Below are 23,832 nucleotides of genomic sequence, written 5' to 3' on the forward strand. Positions count from 1 at the left end.
CTGGCAGACTACCTGTCTAAGAGATAAATATCTGCTTCCCACAGGCCCAGCTGGGAAGGACACTACTATGGCAATGGGCTGCACTGTAATTAACATTAAAGTTTGATTGGGAGACCTCCTGCAGGTTGAGTAAACATCATAACAGCTAAGAGTGGCAGTTGTCTGATTTATAACACCAGAACAATGTCAAATCTGTACAGCACAGCCAAAACACTACTTGAGAAGAGAGATTCTTTTATTCCTGGTTGTGAAAAAGCCCTAAAATGAAAGTAAAGGAATTGAACAAAACACCACAACTGAATTTTTATTTGAAAAGTTTTATTGATTTTTTTTTGACTGAAGCAGCTCACTTGCCAGGGAGAATTATGCCATCATACTGGGGAAAGAAAAAAAATAAATTAAAAAGGATATTAAAACAGTAAAAAAAATCCCATTTTCACCCTATATAGAATGAATGTGAAACTTTAAGGGGCAAATTTATCAGAGGTCAAGGTGAAGTTTTGAAGTGAAAAACTTCGCATTTTGAAGTACTGTCTTTTTAAAACTGACTATTCGCCACCTAAAGGCTGCCGAAGTGCTGTTTTAGCCTATGGGAGACCTCCTACAACCAGTATGGAGGAAATTGGAGGAGTTTGGGAGATCACTTTGACCCCAACAAAAACTTCAACCTCCATTCGATTGGTCTTTTTGATTTCGACGGTCAAAGTTTTTTTTTTTTGTTGTTTTTTTTAACTTCGACCTTTGATAAATATGCCCCTAAATATTGAAGGCAAAGCCCGGAGGATGGGATGCCAATTTTTAACTAACCCCCAGAGAACCCAAACAAACCTGTGAGTAATACCAGTCCCACCTATGGTACTTTTAGCAGTGGCTTAACTAGCTATTACTGGGCCCCACAGCAAATTATTTTTCAGGCCCCCAAAATGTTTAAAGGTTGACTTGTTTTGCCAATATTTATTGAAGCTGTATATGAATTAGGGCCCCTATACCGCCTGGTCCCCTTTGCAGCCGCAGGGTCTGCTTCCTCTATAGCTACGCCCCTGGCTTATTTTTCTTTAGTGGGGATGGGGGGGGGTCTAATCCCCTCACTCTACCAGAATGCATTTTAAAAACAAACATTTCAAACAGGTCTATTTATTAAAATGTGTGTAAATCAATTTTAGTTCAGCTCTCCCATTTGGAGTTTAAAACAACAAGAAAACTCACTGCAGTAACTTTCCTGCATTGCTAAATCCTTTCCCTTCTACCCCAGTAATACATCAAAAAAAAAAAAAAAAAAAAAAAAAATCAGGCAGGCCACCTCAGGGTGGCAGTGAGGGAAGTACCAACATCCAATCCCTTTAAATAGGCCAAATGCAAGACCAACAGATTTTCTAATGTTGGTAGTCACTGATTTAAAAGGACAAGAAAAGGATAACGTGTGGGTTATTTAAAGATATTAGGCACCCAGTGTATTTTTCCCTTATTGCTCCTGTTTGAAGAAAACTATCAGACTTCATTATCAGACTTCAATGGTCACTGGATCTTCCTAGAACTGGCATCTTACTCATATCCAAAGCCTCCGTTATACCCATTTATAGTCCCACAAGAAAGAACAACAGAGCCTTGGGAAATACTATGGCCATACAACCATAAAGATGCCTACACTAGTGCAATCAACATAAGGTAAGAGGTGTACACTGGTCTTTGTTTGCGCTCCCTTGTATGTTCCTGAAGATTTACCTTCTGCTGGAACCAGCGCATAGCCTCCTCTTTTCCAATACGGTGCTTTGATCCAATTACGCCCCTCTTGCGCTTTTTGTCAGCAATGCTGAATCCTGGCCGGCCAAGAACCTGTAAATATTGCATGTTAGTCAAGACCAAAGATTTAAAATCAAGGCTGGCAAGCTTGCACCGTCAACTATATGTAAGAAAATGGCTATAAATAATCATCCCTATTCGCTAAGGGATTAAGTGTTCACGCCAAGGGGCAGATCTATCAAGGGTCAAATTGAAATTTTAATTTCGAAATTCTAACTTCCAAATTTTTTTTAATGGTCAAAACTGTCAAATTTGACTAGGGAATTTAAATTTGATTAGAGTTTTTTTAAAAAAAAAAATTCGATTTCGAGATTTATCATACTCTGCCACTTTAAGAACACAAATTCGACTATTTGCCACCTAAAACTTGGTGAATTTCTGTTTTGTTGAATTTCTGTTTTAAGTCAACGGGAGAGGTCCAGGGATCAATTTTGAGTTGTTTGCAGCCATCCTGACGAGTTATTTTTTAGAAAAAAAATCATGATTAGAGTTTTTAAAATTCTAATCAAATTAGATTTGAGTTTTTTGGTCAATTTAATTCATCAGTTTAAAAAAATTTGTATAAATTTCAATTGGTGGAATTTACGGCAGTTTTTAAAAACTCACATTAATTTGAAATTTGACCTTTGATGAATGTGCCTCTAAGGGGCATATTTATCAAAGGTCCAAGTTAAAAAAAACGTCGAACTTCGAATTCAAAAAGACCAATCGAATGGAGGTCGAAGTTTTTTTGGGGTTGAAGTGGGCCAAATTTGGCAACTACGAATCAGTCATTTTAACTTCGATCTTCCACCTCCCAAACTCCCCCAATTGCCTCCATACAGGTTGTAGTAGGTCCCCCATAGGCTAAAGCAGCACTTCTGCAGCTTTTAGGTGGCGAATGGTCGAAGTTTTAAAGAGACAGTACTTCGAAATTCGAAGGTCGAATTTTTTTGAAGTTTTTTCAAATTCGAATCGAAGTATGACTTTTAAAATGGCCCATAGCTGCCCACAATCTCAGTGCATACGTGGTGGTTTATAAACAGGGTCTAATTTAGGAAATCATGCAACATTTAGAGGCACATTTATCAAGGGTCAATTTTCAAATTCATGTGATTTTTTTTAACTCACATGAATCTGATTGTTCGAATATTCGACTATTAATAAATTGTAAATAAATATTTAAAACTGACGAATTTTACAGACTAATTGAATTAGAATCAAATTCGACCAAACTATTTAATTCAAATTTTTAAAGGGCCAGAGTATGATCCATCTAGTAAATCAATTTTTTTTAAAAAAAAAAAACAAACCGAGTTTGGATAATTCCCTAGTCGAATTTGACAGTTGACCATAAAAAAAAAAAATCAAAAATGTTTATTTTCAATTCGACCCTTAAATCTGCCCCTTAATAGTGAATAATGTGCCCACTAAGTAACTTTTCAGAGCAGTTTCAGGTTATAGAACTTACATCACTGAGTATCAATTATAAAGACAACTTACAGGATGATGTAAGTGAAGGAGCCATGTCTGATCACATGGAGACCATGGTCAAAATCTACTCGCTCTCATTATAAACTATATCCACTAGTGAGAGCTGGCACTCTCCTCAGTCACATTTTTAGGCTAATGCCACACAGGGCTGATACTGTGAGAACCAGCCCCTACACTCACATCAGCTCTCATGGGTGTGCATGTGAAGCCACTGCAGTGGCCTGGGTGCAGAAAGAACAGGGAGTGAAGGAGAGCTTTCAGGCAGTTTCCATGTCTGTAGAAAAAGACTAATCGTTCATCTCTGCCCTGTTATTTCTGCATTCACAGCCCAGGTGGAAACATGGAGCAGATTTTGGTCTTACAGTCCCTAAATGGCCACCTGTACTGGGAACTCCTTTTGGTGGAGAGCTCAACAGTACCTAGGAGCATTTTTTTGCCCAAAATAGTAATGCCTCTATGCCTAACTGGAGTGCAGGGAAAAAAAAAAAAGTTCCTTTTATAGGTGCCAGTCCTGTGCATAGTTTTTCTACAACTTGATGTACCTGAAACCACCACTGGAACTTTAAATTCACTAATAGAATGTGCTAGACAAAACTAAACATTTTCAGCCCCGGAACACGTTTCTAGGCACATGTTTCTGTAAGCACAAGGTCCACAACTTGACAGAAGATGGGACTGGCAGTTTTAGGATGACCTATAACTGACAAAACACTTGAGGCATAACCCTTAGAATTTTACAGCACACATTCCTGATCCCAGTGAGAAGCTTGGATCTTACACAAAGAACATACACACCACAGCCAAAGGGGTAAAACAAGAAAACTTTACCAGAGTTACACTGTTAAGATGCGGCAAAAAGTTATAGTTGAACACAAATGCCTTAGACAGGCACCATGTAACAGTTCAGGTAAAATCTTGCACATGTTAAACATATGAATAGTGATCCTTTAAATAAAGCATTTCAGATGCTGTGTGAATATCTTAGTGACAATTAGAGCTATCAGTTAGGATACAGCACTTCATTTGTTCATACTGGCCAATATACTAAACAAGCATATTGAGCAGAATAGTTTATAAGCAGCAATTTATCTGACATCCTCTGCCAATGCCCCATCTGCCTACATGGACGACATATCTGGAAGTACATTTGTTTTCAAAAATATTGATCAAAGAGAACTGTAGGATTGAGTATCAAAACTAGGTGCTCGGGTGCTAAACCACAAAATCAGCCAAACTGTCCAACAGGTGCATGGCAACATTTAGTTATACTTGAAAGGCTGTTCCCAAGATGCACATACCACATAGAAGTCCAGTCCATAGATACCAATGCTTGGATCATATTTAATCCCCAAGTCAATGTGTTCCTGGATGCCAAAACCAAAATTTCCTGTGTCAGAGAAGTTGTTTTTCCTCAATTCATATTCCCTGACCTAGAGAAAGAAAAACCATTAACCAGTTATAAATGACCACAATATTGTGTGTGAATTTATGCATGATAGCAAATATACAGGGCTTACACCGAGAAAAGGAAGCAGGGCTGCATACTTGTAGAGTGGCCACTCAACTGGTATTTTACTGGCCTAGCTGGTAAAACACCAGTTTTAAATACCCTTCAGTTGCACCCCCTGGACTGCCCACTTAATGTCTGATTTGCCCTACTTTCACCCCTTTGTACAGATTCAACCCAGGCACATCCATGAAGTCATAAACCCACCCCTTTCCATCATTGCACTTCCTATTTAGCACCCCTTTACTTTATGGCCTATCTGCACTTCATAGCTGGTAAAGAGGTATTCAAAAGCTGGCAACCCTACCTGCTTGCAATCTTACAATCAAAAGACTAAATACAAAGTATAAAGATTTGCTTCCAAACCAGTCAAAGTCCCTATAGAGGAAAGTCTATCGCTACTGACATTAAAGATAAGGGGCCTTAATATGTGCATTTTCTGAAAGTGCGGATAACCAAGACCCTAGATCAAAGAGGTCCAAAAGTCAGCCGGATAACCATCACTCTGGTGTTACGGCAGATTTTGCTTCTATCTTTAGGCCATTTCCAAGTGCCAAGATCAAGTGTGCTCAGCATCAGTAACTCCTCTACTTGGGTACAGCCCCAGAGCAGAATGAAATCTGGAATAGTGAAAACTAATCCAAAAAGCTGTTCTCAAACCCAGACTGTATGTGCACTAAGTACATACACAATTACAGGCAAGCAAAACAAGACCATGTCGGAGGAAAGCAAAGTTTGGGAACTCAGATTTGTGCTGCTTGTATTCTGCTGTTTTTAGGAGATACTTGGCTCAATCAGATAGTAGCACTACAGCAAAGCCTCTATCATACCTCCTACACAAGCTACTCAAACATTCATTTTGGCTAGGACACCTTATCAAATCCTATTAAAAGAAAACTATACTCCCACAATTAAGTGTTTATATCAAATTAAGTGGCATATTAAAGAATTTTACCAAACTAGAATATATATTTAAGTAAATATTGCCCTTTTACATCTCTTGCCTTGAGCCACCATTCATGATGGTCTCTGTGCTGCCTCAGATCACCTGACCAAAACTTCAGTTCTAAATGTACCAGGAAGAAGGGTGGAAGCAAGAGACAGAACTGATAAATTGCTCACATGACCCAACATGTATGGTTTGTTTGTGTGCACCGAGAATCCTAGGATCCCAGCGGGTGGCCCTTATTTTCTAAAACAGGAATTTTCTATTTATGATTACCCAATGAGACATACTACTAATAAACTATATTATGAAATAGTTAATTTACATGAAGTAGGGTTTTACATATGAGATGTATTATGCAATATATATTAATAAAGCCCTACATTGTTCAGAGGGGGAATATTTTCAATTTAAACCCTATGACTCGTTCAATGCCCAAAACAGATACTAATTTTATATTTATGAATAGTGTAGCATTCAATGGTTTTAGTTCTTACAGGTCAAATGTCATTCATAACGCCACAGAACTAAAGAAAAACTTCTCCAATATAAAATAGGACTTGCTAATCAAAAGTTTACAGGTGGTAGGTAAAACTTTAAATAAAAATAAGGCTGTCACTTTATGACATTACTGCTTCTTAAGTGAATGAAAAAACAGGTAACTGACCAGCTAGGAAGCCAGTATATTAGACATGGACAATTAAACATGCTAATGCAACTGTTTTGTCACATACAAAATTGATTTAAAACAGATTTAAAAGCAGCACAAAGCCAGGGCAACCAGAGCAAAAGAAAGAGTCCTTACCTTCAATCCCTTTTCCAGGATTTCTTCTGCTTTGGCTCCACGAACTGTACAGTGAACAGCAATTTTCTCATTCCTCCTTATGCCAAAAGACCTCACTGTGTAACGGGCTGCAAAACAAATTGCTTTTTAAGTGCACAGTCTTGCAAAATTAATTAGATCTGACAAAGGGTATTCTTTGACAGCTGGAAAAAATCCTGCACTTGGCTCAGCAGGTTATACCACTAAATAAAACAAGTGCCAAGAAAAACACATGCTTTTATTGCCAAGTCTCTCCCCCCTAGCCTAGACATTGTTATGAATTCAAAAATTAGTCCAACTGTATTTATTGAACCCCTGTATAAGTTCTGGCATAGCTATGTCGGCACCATACACATTTATTTAGAGGGCAGTCACAAGTATCAGTCTAATTGAAAGGGGTTGTCATTGGCACAGAAAGGGAAAAATGTAGCAGGAATGTTATGCACTATCCAAAAGTTATTCTCCATAGCCACATCAATTTACTGATATGGATTGCACATGATTTATAAAAAAAAAAAAGGGCATCTCGGAAAAGTGTTTGTTTTACTTACAGCGCCACTGCTCAATAGTGACATCTACAGTTTAGATGGCAAGCTACTGTTGAAGGCATGTTGGGACATATCACAACCAGTGTAATCGCTATAACAGATTCAAAGGAGATGATCTCTTTACCTTTAGAGAAGACAGGGGTCTGCCCGGTGAGCTGCTCCAGCACCTTGGCTGCCCGGGTCAGTCTGTCACCACTCTCGCCAACACAGATATTCAAGCAGAGCTTACGAATCCTCAGCTCACGCATAGGGTTTTCTTTCTCAGTTTTGTCCTGGAGGTAGGAAAGAAAAATTACTTATTTGCTCGCAAAAGGACTTGCAACTGAACATGTAGTATATGAAAATATGGCAGAACCAACTCCAAACAAACCCTTAAAATAAATCTGGACGAGTGGAAGCAAGTTGTGTTGAGATGCAAGTCTTGATTTTCCTCAGATTTGAATATATAAATTGCAACTCAGATTGGGTCCTGTATTCAGCCAAATGTTTTGCCAAGAATGCTATCTGGCCATTTACACATAGAGGTCTGGCATGTCCTTTTAATATGATCAGTAAGCATAACTATAAAAGCCCTCTACATGGATATACCTATCTCAAAGTGGCAATGCAGTTAACAGGCTACTATAATAAGTAAAATAGACATTTTCCAAATTTGTTATGTCAACAAGAGAGCAGCAGGTAATTAAAGACTTCCACAAACTACACAGGAAATTCCAACACCTTCAAATCAATGGGGAAGGTTCACATTTGCTTCAAATATGGCATACTTTGTATATACCAAGCCTCATAGGTTACCAGTACCTCTCATGGAGGAAAACATACCATTCATTACAGGCCAAGATCACCATCATACCTTTCCTCTATTAGTCAGGAAGTGACAAAAAGCATTATTAGTAACGATTTGCTCTGAAAGATAGGTGGACAGGCTCCTCGATATACTTAGAGAGGCTCGTAGGATCATACACCATATTAACAAAAGTATAACACAGGCAAAAGCACTGAAGACTACTACATCTCCCAAGTTCCAAACTGCAGTGATACGCAGCGCCCTTTAACTCGTAGAGACGTGGTAAACATGTGCAGCCTCTACCTGCCTAAAAGCCTCCATTTTATTAGATATAGCCCTATAAAGCAATTCGTAGAAGCCAAGGGGAAATAAAGAGCTGACACTGGAGTAGAATAACAGAGACCGTGTATAAGCACATAGATACACCTATCCTAAAGTTCCTACAAGCTGACATTACTCACACATACACAGGACCGGCATACTGAGTTAATTGCAGTATACAGCGGGCCCAGGATAGTCCTCTAGCAACCCGTCAACGTAAACGAGACGTTGCAATAATTGAATCACGGAGCGAACATATCCAGCATTAGTAACACATAGTTACATTTTACAGGAACACCTATATGCAACGGATGGCGACAGATTACAATCCCCGGTCCACCAGCTCCCACATCGTAGACTCACCGCCATGTTGGGAGATGGGAAGAGATCGCGAGAATTGAGAGTCAGCCTTATATAGTGCGTAAGGCCCAACGTTTTACGTCACAGCGATACTTCATAAACGAGATTAACCATGAGTGTCCTGCTGGAATGGAACAGAATCTCTGAGCTGTAGTAAAAAAGAACACTAGGTTCCAGAGGTAAAGGAACGTTCATATCCCGGAAGATTTTTCTTTTTATTTAGGGTGAACACTCCTTTGCTGGAATTTATAGAACGGTTACACACGGCTCATTTATAGACACTGGTCGAATTTGCATCTGGACAAATCAGTGAATAGCATATTATATCATATTATCAGTGAATAGCATATTATATCATATTATCAGTGAATAGCATATTATATCATATTATCAGTGAATAGCATATTTTTATCCAGCTGCAGCTTCAACAGTGATGGCAATTATATGATCATGGGTTACTACCCAGGAGCATATTTTAAGCATTGCTTATAAATTAAGTCCAAATAATGACCAGTTTTCCACTGTGTACAATATAATCATTTTGTGTGGATGCACTGCCATTTGAGTCTGGTAACATGCCCTCAGACCTCAGTCTCCTACTTTGTCCTCCCTTAGCCCTACCCAATCTGACCTCAGCATTCCGATTCATCATAGAGCCCTCCCAGATCTGTCCTCAGTCCTCCATGGTCTACCTCAGCTTCCTCTTCCTATATGATTTGTGCCTGCCCTATTTTTCCTTAACCCAGCAAGATCTGCCCTCAGCAACCCTTCTTCTCCAACCTACCACAATCCATTCTCAGCCCTTTCCTAATCCTCCCTCAGCCTGTATTTTCATATTTTCATTTTAGTGTTTTTTCTTAGTTCTCTTCACCATCAACCCTTACCCTTCCTTATCTTCCCTCGGTCCTCCATGAATCACCACAACCTCCTTTAACACATCAAGAACAGCCCTCAGTTCCCTCTTCCATTAGCCCTCCACAATTCACCCTCAGCCCCACTCCCCCCTTTAGTAGCCATCCACAATTTACCCACAGCCCCTATCCTCTTTTCTACATTCACATCTTCATTTGCTGGAAATATCCAAAGTTTTTGGCTTCCTCCAGCCTGCTCTCTGAAACGAGCAATGGGTTCTTCATCAGAACTGTGTTGGAAAGAGCTGAGGTCTTCATCTCATACTGGTGCATGAGACACAGTATTCAGTGCATATCTGTTCCATTCACCATTTCTAAGTATCACATTTTGGCTTTACTGTCTCCCTCCCTGACATCTTCCTACTTCTTCAAGCATCTTTCCCCATTAAAACTATTCCATAACATTAGCTGCATAGATGCCACCCTCCATTTTTGACAAGCTGGTCCAGCAGAACGTGTTGTGTTTTTTATGCCTTATCAATAGACCAATGCATGATAAACATTGAGCATGCAGATTACAAGCATACATAAAAATACAGCTGTTACAAGAGGTAATGAGGGCCCTGCACAAAAAGAGCTTACAATCTAAAAATAGTATGAGACTCAAGGTGTGGTTGAGTAATGCAATAATTAAAGTGGGATCAAGGTCTTTATACTCTTAGCATTTTTCTTTGGCCCCTCACTTGGTAAAGCGTATATACTCCCAAAATGGACAGTCACTAGCCTCACCTCCATGATGTAAGCTTAAAGGGGATGCATGGTCAAAATTTTGAATCGTTTGTGGAGTGTATATAAGGATTTTTCAAATTGCAAATAATTTTTTTTGCTGTTTTTTAGTTCCTTGCAGCGCAATCATATCCCCCACATACCTACTCATGCTTCGGCAGTGTGGAAAACCTTCACGGTCCGTGGCCGTTTCTTCTTCTACAGTGACAGTGAGGCACATCGAGCAGGCGTCTGCAAATAAGACTGCTACTCGTTTTTCACTGGTAGGTGAGCGGCACAAGCAGAAGAGGCAGATGGGCCATGAATAAGAGACGGCCACGGGCCGTGAAGGTTTTGCGCACTGCCGAAGCATGAGCAGGTTATGTGGGCGATATGCTTGTGCTCGAGAAACTAAAAATCAACAACAAAAAAAAGAATTATTTGCAATTTGAAAAATCCTTATATACACTCCCCAAAGCCAAAGGTGGATTAAACATTTTGACCATACATCCCCTCAGACCTGGACTGGTAGTCAAAATAGGCCCTGCCATTCCAAGTACACAGAGGCCCAAACAGCCCCCTACCAGCCCAAACAGCCCACTATATGGTAACTTTCTATGGAACCATACAGCAGCCCCGCTGGCATTTGCCAGAACCCACAGTCCGGGCCTGCATCCCCTTTAAAAAGTTCTATTGTCTGTCCTCTATAAAGGGGTATGCCTTCTTCCCCACACTGCATTCAAGCTAGCACTGCAGATGGGACAGTAACAAAGAGCTTAGCTTCTGGCTTGTGGAGCTCAGTTGGCACTTGTCTTCATTGATGCCCCTTTGGGGTCTTGGACTTTCAGCAGCAGTCCCTGTTGAGATCCTACAAACATACAAAGTCAGAGAAATTTAGACCGCTCCAAACCCCACATGTGTGCTCCTCAATATATAATATATATGATTAAAGGAGTTTGTTCCCGAAACGCGTCAGGTGATGTTGGTCTGTGACCTGTTGCAATAAACCGCCTATCTTGTTTGTCAACCTGTTTGTCCTACCATACCTGAGGCACCAGACGGCATAACAGCAGTATGGCAAGGAGTTCTTTCAAAAATGTGTGTAAACATACAGATTACATACGAAAATACAACTGATACAAGCAATATCAGAGGACCTTAAAATCGGACATAACTTAGCTTCTGGCTTGTGGATTTTCCTACACCAAAGCGGAAGGGCTTCATGGATACTGGGCTTCATCTGCACCCTTTTGGGGACTTGGACTTTCTGCAGCAGTACCTATGGAGATTCAGCAGCACCAGACATTACAAGTGCTTAAAAACATTTCACTTACCAGGTCAGTATTCAGATGTGGTCATTTTATATCAGTTCCATTCACCACTCTTGAGTTGCCAAATTCTGTGCTTCTTACTTATTTTAATTATATAACTTTATCTTAATTGCACTGGTGCAGCCCTCTATCATTGACCAGCTGGTCAGAGACAAAAAGCTTTATTCCTTATACCTTGTTTGTGGATCAATGCAAGATAAATATAAATCTTGAGTTAATGTAAGTTTCAGTGCTTTTTAGGGGTATAGTTTTGCTGTATTATTATCAATATACTTTATTTACATAACACCAATATATTCCACAGCACTATAAAAGAGATTAGATTTTATTTATCAGTCCATGCCCCAGTGGAGCTTCACAGATTTGCCCTTTTCAGAGAGGATTCAAGACACTAAATGTAAAAATGTAGAGGTACAAACGTCTGCTGGGGAATTTCTTTTTACCATGCCGCATTTTGTGCTGTGCACAAGGTACATAAATATAATACAACTTCTGTCTGCTTGTAGCTACATGAATGAGAGGTTGGCTCAAAACAGGCAATTTCGGACCAATCTCTGTTTCCTCTCAGGCGAATGTCACATCACCTTATCACATTTATTTTGCAAAATTTTGTAACATTTTCTGGAAGTTCCCAGGTCCAGATTTGTGGTCCCACCCACTCAGTTCCCAGTGGAAACAATCAATCACATTGGAGCAGAGGGAGTGACGGGGGTGTATGTGGGTGACAGGCTTTGGGGCCATTCAGTGGGATAACTAGATATTACTAGGCCCCACAAAAAATAATTTTTTAGGCCCCTAAAAGGTCTAGAGGTTGACCTGTTTTAACAATATTTATTGAAATTGTATATGAATTAAGGCCTTATGGGCCCCTATACTTCTTGGGGCCCCCTGCAGCCGCAGAATCTGCTTCTTCTGTAGTTACGCCCCTGGGCCATTCCATTAAGGATCCAGGACAGCAGGCTGTCAAAATTAAGCCTGTCCCACAAAAAGGACTGTTGGAAGGTATGTATGGGGCTCTAATAAATTGTTGGACCTCAAATGGAGACCTGAAACCACAAAGAAAATTATAAAAAATATCAGAATTTGAGAAGAAAAGTTATCTAGTACAATACAAAAATAATCCATATAACTTAAAGGAAAATAAAGTTAAAACATCACTAGGGGGTTCCAGCTGTGACTAAGGCAGCATCTTTAAAGGGGCAGCCTTCAGGTGCCAAAACAGAATAACAAATTACTCTTTAAAAAAAAATTCCACCAGCCAATGCCAGAGGCCTGATTCCCTCCACTTGAGGGATTCCTGGAAATAAGAGTATAAGATGGCAGGCAGGTGCTGTAAAATACCCCAGGTTGTTTTTTTTTAAGAGGAGCTGCAGCCTAGTGTAACAGGTTACCTGATGTTGAGATTCTGGCTTTGTTGCTATCTCTGCTGAGCATTTGTCCCTTGGTACCCCTAGTGGAGCAGCCACGATGAACTCCAGCATGCTATCTAAGTGTTACTGCCACTCAATATGTGACATCACCATGGAGGCACAGGTCTACCTGCTAGTGGGATGTTTCTTCTTGCCAGAAGAGTGCTTGTCCAGTACTTTAAGGTGCTTAGTATATAATAAAAAATAACCATATGCGCATAATAAGAACATTCCAGTTCAGTAACCTGAAGTAACAAGTATGAAAAAGTTCCGGGGGGGGGGGAGGGAGACAAATAAGGGCCGCGATTGGCTATTTGGCAGCCCCCATATGGACTGTAGATGTGGTGTGGTAAGATTTAAAGAGGAAGAAAAGTCTAAAATAGAATAAGGCTAGAAATGCTGTATTTTATATACTCAACATAAACATGAACTTACTGTACCACAAGCCTAATAAAACAAATGATTTATGCTTTCAAAGTTGGCCACAGGGGGTCACCATTGTTAAACATCTTTGCAAGACCAAGACTGTGCACATGCTCAGTGTGGTCTGGGCTGCATAGGGATCAAATCAAATATTATCTGCCAGAAGCCGATACAGCAAGACTGATTAATAATCAGAATATACAGACTGCACTGGGTCCTGTGTTGTCATGTAATCTGTGGATTTTATAGTTTTTGTATTGTTTGATACAAACTTTCTCCAACTCTGCAGAACCAGTGGCTACAGCAAAATAATCCTCCAAATAGAATCCCAGTTTATCTGTTTAAATCTGGCTCCATGATCTTTGTCCCTGCTGCTGGAGTTGGAAACAGTAAAGGGGATGTAAAGGCAAAAATAAAATCCAATACAAATCTCTACACAGTCGCCGACTGCTCTACAGGGAAACAAATCTGCTTGGCTGGGAAGTAAGGTGGGGGCTCCCCCTGCTGTTCATAAGCATGATTGTTTCCCTGCAGAGCAGTTAGGGACCATCTGACAATTCCTATCCACAGCAGTAAATGAAGGGAGAATTTCACTGCATACAGTCAGGTTTCTTATAAAAAACGGTACACATTTTTTAATTAAAGTATATTGGAGATAGGTTTCTTTTTCATTAAAAAAAGTAAAAATGAGATTTTATTTTTTTGCCTTTACATGCCCTTTAAGATCCTTTTATCGTAGGTACAAGCTTATCCTGAAATGATCATTTCAAGCAATATAGTCTAGTTGAAGCTAGGAAAAAATGAAATTTAACCTACCGTAATTTCCTTTTCCTTCAAGTCCATACAGAAGCCCCCCCACAAGTAGGACGAGCAAGGACCAATCAGATTATAAGAGGCACCTCCTCCCCCAATACCCCGTGTTATAAAAAAAAAGTACACACTACTGCACATAATCTTTATTAGGGTGGAGACAAAAGTGCTGCTGTATGGACTTGAAGGAAAGTTGCTGTTGCCCTCATCGTATGAGCTTTAATGAAAATTGGAGGAGACAAATTAGCAGCTATATAACAAGTTTGAATAGTATTTTTTATCCATCTTGATAGGGTTAACTTTAACACTGCCAGGCTTTTATTTTTCCCTGACATAGCAACAAAAGATGTTCAGATCTCCTGAATGCCTCCGCCTGAACAAGATAGACATCTGATTAGCGATACCTTAGTTCTTCCTCTGTCACTGGATTAGGAAAAAAAGATGGTAGTCTAATTTCCTGGTTTACATTGATCCGAGAAGGAACCTTAGGCAAGAAATCAGGAAGTGTCCCGAGCACAATCTGATCTGTAGAAAATTGCAGATAATGTTCTTTAGCTGCTAAGGCCTGGATTTCACTGACTCAGTTTGCTGAAGTTATTGCCATAAGAAAACTTGCCTTAAAAGAAAGGTGCCTTAAGTCGATCTTATCCAAGGGTTCATATAACCCTTCCAAAACTATGTTCAAGTCCCATTGAGGAACGGGAATTTGGACCAATGGTCTTAGTTTTTGTGCCGCCTTCATAAATCTCTGAATTTGTAGACAAGCAGATGCCGAGATTGCAGAAATTTGAACTCTCAGTGTCCCAGGCCTTAGATTCTTATCCAGTTCTTGAAGAAAATCAAGAATATCTTTAATAGTAGGGGAATTTACATTTACATCCCTTATGAGGCACCATTCCTTAAAAACTTTGACCTACCTGGAATAAGCTTTTGAAGTTTTCTGGATTGAAGAAGAGTACTTATCACTTTATCTGATAGTCCAGATGATGTTCATAGGGCCTGTCAACCTCCAGGCAGTGAGCCTTAGGCGTGCCAAGTCTGGATGAAGTACTTGGACTTGGGAGATCAGGTCTTTCACCTGGGGAAGAATCCAGTAATTCCCGTGGCACATTTTCATGACCTGAGAAAACCAGACTCTTTTCGCAGAGAAGGGAAGAATTATAATTACAGACGCCCGATCCTGGCGAATCTTCTGGATTACCCTGCTGATCATCGGGATTGGGGGAAAAATGTTTGCTAGTCTGAATCTCCAGCGAATCAATTTAAGGAAGGTGTCTCTCCTCAAAGACCATTCCTAATCTAATTTCAGTCTGCTCAGATGGTCTGCCAGAATATTGTCTATATCGCCCATATAGCTAATAGATTGTCTTTGGCCCACAGAAGAATTCTCTGAGCTTCTTTGAGAAGAATACAAGATTTTGTTCCTCCTTGACGATTCAGGTACATTACAACAATGGAGTTGCCTAACTGGATCCTGACTGCTCTGCCATTGATGAGCTTTGAGAAAACCATTAGGGCATTGGAAACGAATCTCATCTCTCTGGAGCTGGATGAGAAATTTTTCCATGGCATCCCAAGTACCCTGAGCCTAACGAATCTCCATATGAGCTCCCCAGCCCAAGGCAGATACGTCTGTTGTTAAAAAGCTCCAGTCTGGTTCCAGGATTGAAACAAACTTGTCTGCCTGAAGGCACCATTCGAGAGCACTCAATGTGTCTTGGGAAATTATCCAACTAGAATCCAAGGATTCTATTGTCCTATCCCAGTGAATCAGAATTTCCTGCTGAAGAGGGTGCACGTGTAATCTTGCCCATGGAATAGCTTCTATTGAGGAAGCCATCAGACTTAAGACCTTCATCATCTGTCTCAAGGAGACCGGATATGGCCTCATGAGGTGTGTTATCTGATTCCTCATGTTGTGAATTCTCTGAGGAGTCAACGTGACATCCATTGTTTCAGTATTGAGACACATTCCCAAGAACCGATTCTGTCTGTATGAAAGAAGGAACGACTTTTCTTTGTTGATGATCCATCAGAGATACTGTACAATCTTGAGAGCTCTTGCAATGTGTTTTTGAAGAAGGGATGCCGAAACAGCTCTGAACAACCAATCAGATATGGTACAACATGTATGCCTTCCTGCTTTAACACAGCTGCAACTGAGGCTACCACCTTCTTGAATACCCTCCATGTTGACAGGATCCCAAAGAGCAACACCCAGAACTGAATTGCTTCCTCTAAAGCTTTTTGTTTTTGAAAAGGAGCACTTTTGGGCTTAGGAAGGAATCCTGCAGGAGGGAACTTGTGAAACTCCCCTTCCTTGATTAGCTGTAGGACCCATAGGTCCTGCCAGTGTTGTAGAAAAAAGTTAGCCTTCCTTCCACCTGAAAAACTCTGGTGTCAGAGATCCCACTTACGGCCCAAAGGAAAAGATCTGTTTCTTCCCCTGTTGGCTCTAGAACCAGCCTGGGATCTGGGCTGATTCTTTTCTTTTTCACCATATCTTGACTGTCTAGTTCTTTCTGGGGACCTCTTTTGCTGACAAAAAAAGGAACCCTAGACCAACTATACCTCTGCCCATCTTGGGGCAGAGTCTTACCCTTATCATCAGACATTTTCTCCATGAGTAATTTTGAACCGAAAAGGTGACCCAGCTCAAAGGGCATATTACACAGCTTAACTTTGGAAGTGTCATCAGCTACCCAAGGTTTTAGCTTTATCGCTCGCCTTGCCAAAGTAAAAAGGGCCATGGTCCTAGAGGCCAATTTCAGAGACTCAATTGATGAGTCACACAAAAACTCGGGTGCCAATCTGATTACATTAAGTGATTTAAGAAGCGATTCTCTTGAGACCATATTCTCAATATCATCCTCCAACTGGGTCAACCAGTTCCTCATATCCCTGGAGACGGTAGAGGCAGCAACCGATGGCTTGCATTTTGCTGAGGCAGAAGAATAAATGCGTCTTCAGCTTTACAATCCATAGCATCTCTCAGTCCTATCCCATCTTCAACTGGAATGGTATTTCTTTTTGAGAGGCGCACAACTGCCACATCCACCACTGAGGGAGCTTCCCAATCCTTTGCTTCATCATCAATAGGGAACAAAGACTTAAATCTTTTATTTAATGAGGGAAATGCACTAAGAATGACAGGACTGTGAAAAAAAAAAAAGACTTAAAATGCGCGAAAACGTTAAATTCGGGGACTCTACTTCGGGGTTCTACTGTACTTTCATTTTTTTGGTGTTACTGTTCCTTTAAGACTAGGGCTTTATCAGGGGTCTTCCATTTGAACGGAATTAGATCTTTAATAACAGGATGTAATGGAAATTACTCACCCTTTTTAAGGGATTCCTGAGATTTATCCACATCACTCTCTTTCGCCTCCTGAGCCTCGGTGGCTCCTTTGAGAGCCTTGATAAGTTTAGAGACATTATCCACTTGAAAAAGGGATGTGTCAATTATCTCCAGAGGAAGAGAAGAGTACCAGTATTTGCTGCCTTAGTAACTTCTTTAAGCACTGATTCTTTAAAATCCATAAACGTTTTCTCAAGTATATATTTAAACCATCCCATAGCTTGCTCAGACCGACCAGCAGGAGGATCCTCTTTGGCAAGACAATTCTCACAGCGACCCCTAGCATATGCATCTGGAAGGGGAGTATGACACTCTCCAGTTTAAATCTAAAAATGTTTAGATTTTGATGATTTTTTGCCTTTAGATTGCTCCATTTGGCTGGACATCATAATATAAAAAAAGTGACACATTCCTGCCAAACACAGAGAGAATGGATCTGAGAAAGAGAAGCAAAAGGACAAAGCTCCACATGCTACGGACAGTACCTTAATATGCTTTGTAGGTGGCTGCAGCCCCAAGGAGACCACCATTGTCTGCCTCAGTTCTAAAGGGCATTGTGCCCTATAAGGCAAACTTCCACCAGGACAGCAGTTCAAAGTGAAGAAAGTTTGTGTCCACAGGCTGTGGACACAATAAACTTCACTTTGAACTGCTGTCCTGGTGTAAGTTTGTCTTTGAGTGCTTGCTCCTAATTGGTTTTTGGTTTGTCTGCTCCCCAGGCTGAGGGCTCTGCACCTGGGCCACTTCCCTTATGTGGTGAGTAACCGCTTTAGTTTTGTTGAAGACCCTTATACCATAGATGTATCATTGCGCCCTGTAAGGATTGGTTTTTTTAAATTTGTTGGTTCTGTGTCGTCACCGAAGTGCGCAAACCTGAAAATAGCAATATTGCGCATGCTGCCGCCCAGCAGACCAGACCCACAACCACTACCAAAGGGAAGAGACTTCCTACCTCTTCCCTGGGAGAACACTACCCCTCCGGCAGCTCCCCTGCAGTCTTCAGAGAGCTCAGGTACAAAAATATCCATACTCCCTACCTGCAGTATGGTAGGACCCAAAAAAAAAAAAAAAAAAAAAAAGTATTGGGGGAGAAGGCATTGGATTGGTCCTCTCTCATCCTACTTGCAGTGGGGGGCAGTTAACCTGTTGTGTTGATGTGACGGAAACTATGGGTAGTTGCCAGCTTGGCCCTGCAAACAATGGCACAATAAGATTCACTGAACAATGACATTTTCTAATTAACTGATCAACTGACAGCCGTCTATTGAAAAATTTTGAGATGCATAATCATTCAGTGCCCACTAACTAAAATAATTTGATGTATTGGAGTAAAATTAGTTGGGAAGAGAAAAAAAAAAAATCTTAATGTCTATGGCCTTTATTTTACAGGTGGCTGTTCATCAATACATCTGGCTTTATGCAGCCAAAATGTCTCCAAGCCACTAACTCAGAACAGAATACCTGTTCAAAGAGATAAGGACACCAGATCATAAAATTTAGATGGTCTTTGATGGCTATTCATGATTTTGCCACAAAATTTTCTTGATAGCCTTTTGATATTATGTCTGTCCCCCCAAAAAAAAAAAACCCCATCCAAGCCATTAACTGAATCAGACATCACCCAGCAGTGCATTCCACAACCTCACGGTTTTGACTGAAAAGCCACTTACATTGCTTCAAATGAGAGAGTCTCTCTTCTAGTCTAAAGGGGGTGGACTCTGGTAAGGTGATTCTCTTTATGGGTAAAAAGGTCCCTGCTATGTGTACAATGTTGTTGTAATGATGTCCCCTCGCACTGCTCCCCCAGTGAACGGCTTGGAGTCCCTTAATCTTTATTTATAACAGCAGATAGGACTGAAGTTTTCCCGATAGGATTATGGCAATTTAAATGTCCCACATACCATTAAACTAAGGCATTTTTCTCACTGATTAAGGCCAGCTCATTTGAGCAAAGCCCCTTTGCTAATAAGGTCAGATATATGAAGACAGATGCAAGTGTCCAAGAAGTGCTTGGGAAGACTTTAGTTATGGCAATGAAGGAAAGTCTACATTGGTAATGTCTAGCCATAGTGGTGAGCTCACATCTGTACATGTATTCCTTTAGTCTTCTCCATAACTCTGCCCTCCATATACTAGTTTTGATACTTTGTGTGCTGTACACCAGTTATACACGCACACAGTACCCTTTGTAAATTTCCCCAACTTCTTTTTTTGGGTCAATTTTCTCTTTGGGTGGGGAATAGGGAGACATATCTGGACAAAGTCAAATTCAAAAGCATCAAACATTTATTACGTTTTTACAGGACACCAATATTACATTGTACATTGATCACTTCTTGCCAGCTTTTGCAGCAGACTTTGTCACTTTCCCAGAGCTTGCCAACTTTTTGTCCACACCTTTGATTACGCCAACAGCCACCGTCTGCCTCATATCACGGACTGCAAATCGGCCTGTGCATAGAGAAGTTGTTAAGTTTGCTTCTATGTTGCTCAAATATAGCAATAAGTATAGAAGCAGTTACTTACCAAGTGGAGGATAGTCTGAGAAGGTTTCTACACACATTGGTTTCCCAGGGATCATTTCCACTATAGCTGCATCTCCAGATTTCAAGAATTTTGGATCGTCTTCCAGCTTCTTGCCACTTCTTCTGTCAATCTTTTGCTTCAGCTCAGCAAACTTACAAGCAATATGAGCTGTATGACAGTCCAGGACTGGAGCATAGCCAGCACTAATCTGTCCTGGGTGATTGAGTATAATCACCTGTTTATAAAAAAAAAAAAAAAAAAAAAAAAAAAAGTTAGTTAAATTGGGTTGAAAAAAAGACAAAGTCCATCAAGTTCAACCCCTCCAAATGAAAACCCAGCATCTAATTTGTGCAGACAAGATTCAGATTAGAGGGTTCAGGCAGGTAATCACTGCTTGACAAAATGCCAGGATATGGTGGTCTGGCAGAATTAAATGTTTAGACTTTACAAAGCTACAAAATAGCAAATTGTGATAAGACACTGTTCCAAGGCAGAGGAAATCCCTGTTTTCTATGGCAGGGTATTTTGTAGCCACAAAAAGTAGCAGTTACTAGTAGCTAGATGGCTACTTTTATTCCTGCTTACAAATATGTCTCTACAAGCTCCCATATGCTACTTGTTCACACGCAGACCCCTTATTACCCTTTAGGCTGAAAATATTGTTTATGCTAGATGTCGAGAACCAAAAATATGAAGTTGTAAAGTTAACACTTTTGGAAGTGTAATATTTTGGATTATAGTCATAGTAGTAATACCAACCTGTGCTGTAAAGCTGCCAGCTTGCATAGGTGGGTCATTTTTGCTATCCCCAGCTACATTTCCTCTCCTAATGTCCTTCACGGATATATTCTTCACATTGAAACCCACATTGTCTCCAGGCAGTGCTTCTTGCAAGGCCTCATGATGCATTTCCACAGACTTTACTTCTGTAGTGACATTACTTGGAGCAAAAGTCACAATCATGCCTGGCTTTAAGACACCAGTCTCCACTCTGCCAACAGGCACAGTGCCAATTCCTACAAGAAGAGCGACCATGAACACAGTTCTACAGGTGAATACAACACATAAATTACCTTATCCAATGCCCTCTACTTACCACCAATTTTGTACACATCCTGCAGAGGGAGTCGTAGAGGCTTGTTAGTGGGTCTCTGAGGAGGAATTATACAGTCAAGTGCTTCTAGCAGAGTTATACCACTGGCATTTCCTTCTTTCCTTTCAATCTTCCAGCCTTTAAACCAGGGCATCTGTTGTGAAATTATATTTAGTTAAACATGGGTTCCAAGTTAAAACTTGAATTGTTGATTAAGCATTTGAAAAATTCTAAATGAAGCCATCTGCACTCTATTTATCCAAAGGTTAGCTTCCCGAGTGTACAGCTACATATGACATTCTGTCTTTACGAATAGGAATGAGACCAAGGCATTTAGTGGGTTTTACCAAGTGGGGAGAACCCACCCTCCATCAGGAACAGAGGGTTCTCTATCACCTCCCTCAAAAGCTTTGTTACTCAAAGTTGGTCAGGCCCACTTTAGATTACATTATTTAAGGGGTATTTTACAAAGCAGGCAAAAAAGACCTAAAGTTGCCTCATGAAAAGGCTGTGCTTTCATTGGAGGGTGGGGTCTATTTAGACTAATGGGCTACATTTGAATCAGTTTTAGCAACAGAGATTGACTGCTGTACAAAAAACAAAAAAACTCCATGAAGGGTATTATACATGATTTTGGCAAGTGCACCTATAAAAAAAAAATGCACAAAACCCCTAGCATCTTTATATTTATAGTGACTATTCAATCTTGCACTACAACTTAACACTGCCTGGCTGTAATTGGGGCACTAGGAGCTTGAACTTAAAAGACCAATCACAGGTTTAACATTACATGGATATAGGATTAAAATGCCAATTGTAAGGTGAACTACCTCTAATGTAGATAATGGATTATCCATGCAAATGAGTTACAAGCAACCAATGATAAAGACTCAAAATTAACAGTTTTAGATTCCTGGGAACACAGATGCAAGTGGTCAATAGCTTACATTGGTGCTAGCCTCCAGCATGTTGTCTCCATGCCATCCAGATATTGGCACAAATGGAACGGTCGCTGGGTTGTAGCCAATCTTCTTAATGTAGGCACTGACTTCTTTAGTAATTTCTTCAAACCTTTTCTGGCTAAAAGGAGGCTCAGTGGAGTCCATTTTGTTAACTCCAATTATAAGCTGCTTGACACCTAGGGTGAACGCCAAGAGAGCATGCTCCCGGGTCTGTCCATTTTTAGAGATACCAGCCTCAAATTCTCCAACACCACCAGCAACAATGAGCACAGCACAGTCAGCCTGCAAGAAGAAAGGAAGGAGAGACTGATAAGACTGGAAGCAAACAAACACGACATTGTATACTTTGTATTTTTTTTCTTAATATACCTGAGAAGTGCCAGTAATCATGTTTTTGATGAAGTCTCTGTGGCCAGGAGCATCAATAATGGTGATATAATACTTTCCAGTCTCAAACTTCCACAAGGAAATATCGATGGTTATGCCACGTTCCCGCTCTGCTTTCAACTTATCCAGGACCCAAGCATATTTAAAGGAGCCTTTACCCATCTGAAAAATATAAATTTAAGGTCTGAGTTGAAAATGCAGACATTTATAGATAACAGAAAGACACTAGCTGCCTGCAACTGACAGTAAAAGCAATAAGACACACTAAACCTGACATTGGTCCTTTACCCACAGAATTACAAGTCAGCAACAATTGCTAATTTCAGGGGCATAAAGGTAACCCCCCCCCCCACCTAGTTCTTCCACCCAAAAAAGGATTCTTTCTAAGGAATGAAAGGAATACTTGCTGCTTTCCAATATGCATTAAAGGAAAAGTAACAATTAAAAATATTTAAGTAGTGAATAAAATAGTGTTGCCCCGCATGATTTGCTTCAGAAAGACTCATGGTTTTTATAGATATATAGATAAGCTGCTGCATAGCCATGGGGCAGCCATTCGAGCACAAAACCAATAGATAACACCCATGTTGCATTGCATACTATAGGGCTTATCAGCTGTGTAACCTGTGCCTTTTTCAACTTTGAATGGTTGCCCCCACAGCATGTTACACTTTTTTTTTTAATGTACCACAACAGATCAGTATGAGGACTATAAACAGGCCCGGACTGGCAATCTGTGGGTTCTGGCAAATGCCAGAGGGGCTGCTGTAGGTTCCCATAGACAGTCACTATATATTGGGCTGGTGGGGGGTGTTTGGGCTGCCGAGTGGCCTGTTTGGGCCTATTTTGAAACTCAGTCCAGGCCCAACTATAAATAAGACGTATTTTGACTTTCAGATGTAGGCAATATAATCCATGATTTCGTTTAGCTTGCATGTGCATTTAGCACTTTTTATGGAATATTGGTCTGGGCAGCCTGAATTCAAGAACAGCGTGTGAAAGCCACACACGTTACACCCACCAGAAAACAGGTTAATCTGCCATATTAAATGACCCAAAACGTCCTAAAAGTGCAATGTGGCCAAAAGCACAGACCAGAGGCCCGTGATACTGATAACATTGGACTAATTTTACGCCAGCCAAGTCCAATTTAATGTTCCAGGTTTAGAACTTGATAAAGTTCATGATTTCTAGATCTCCTAACAAACATTGGATTTTAGCGCTACCCTACGTGACGGTACAGGTGATGAGTCGTGTAGTAAGATACACGGGATAGTAAAGCAGGTGCAGAGAGCACAGATAACAATTGCGCTTCATTCCCATCCGAAACTCACCTCTGCGGCTTCCTTCTCA

The 23,832-nt window shown here is 40.5% G+C and overlaps 2 protein-coding genes across 4 annotated transcripts in view; both read right to left on the reverse strand.

The window, feature by feature from the left end:
• Positions 1-301: 301 nt before the first annotated feature.
• rpl11.S (ribosomal protein L11 S homeolog) lies at positions 302-8,592 on the reverse strand. Of its 3 annotated transcripts, none has more exons than XM_018241751.2 (6): positions 8,489-8,510; positions 7,222-7,369; positions 6,532-6,638; positions 4,572-4,703; positions 1,723-1,833; positions 302-376 (listed from the first exon to the last, which is right to left on the reverse strand). In XM_018241751.2, the coding sequence occupies exons 2-6, from the start codon at positions 7,343-7,345 to the stop codon at positions 347-349; spliced, it is 504 nt and encodes a 167-aa protein (XP_018097240.1). In that variant the 5' UTR covers positions 7,346-7,369; positions 8,489-8,510; the 3' UTR covers positions 302-346.
• Positions 8,593-19,768: 11,176 nt separating this feature from the next.
• Positions 19,769-23,832, reverse strand: part of eef1a1o.S (eukaryotic translation elongation factor 1 alpha 1, oocyte form S homeolog) — a 4,204-nt gene continuing 140 nt past the window's right edge. The window contains 7 exon segments of the mRNA NM_001086133.1: positions 19,769-19,962; positions 20,038-20,272; positions 20,797-21,053; positions 21,134-21,284; positions 22,078-22,374; positions 22,462-22,641; positions 23,814-23,832. The exon segment at positions 23,814-23,832 is cut by the window's right edge and continues 140 nt beyond it. Coding sequence (NP_001079602.1) covers positions 19,841-19,962; positions 20,038-20,272; positions 20,797-21,053; positions 21,134-21,284; positions 22,078-22,374; positions 22,462-22,641; positions 23,814-23,832 — 1,261 coding nt within the window. The 3' untranslated portion in view covers positions 19,769-19,840.

The sequence above is a fragment of the Xenopus laevis genome, chromosome 2S (genome assembly GCF_017654675.1).
Source record: "Xenopus laevis strain J_2021 chromosome 2S, Xenopus_laevis_v10.1, whole genome shotgun sequence".
NCBI classification, from domain to species: Eukaryota; Metazoa; Chordata; class Amphibia; order Anura; family Pipidae; genus Xenopus; species Xenopus laevis.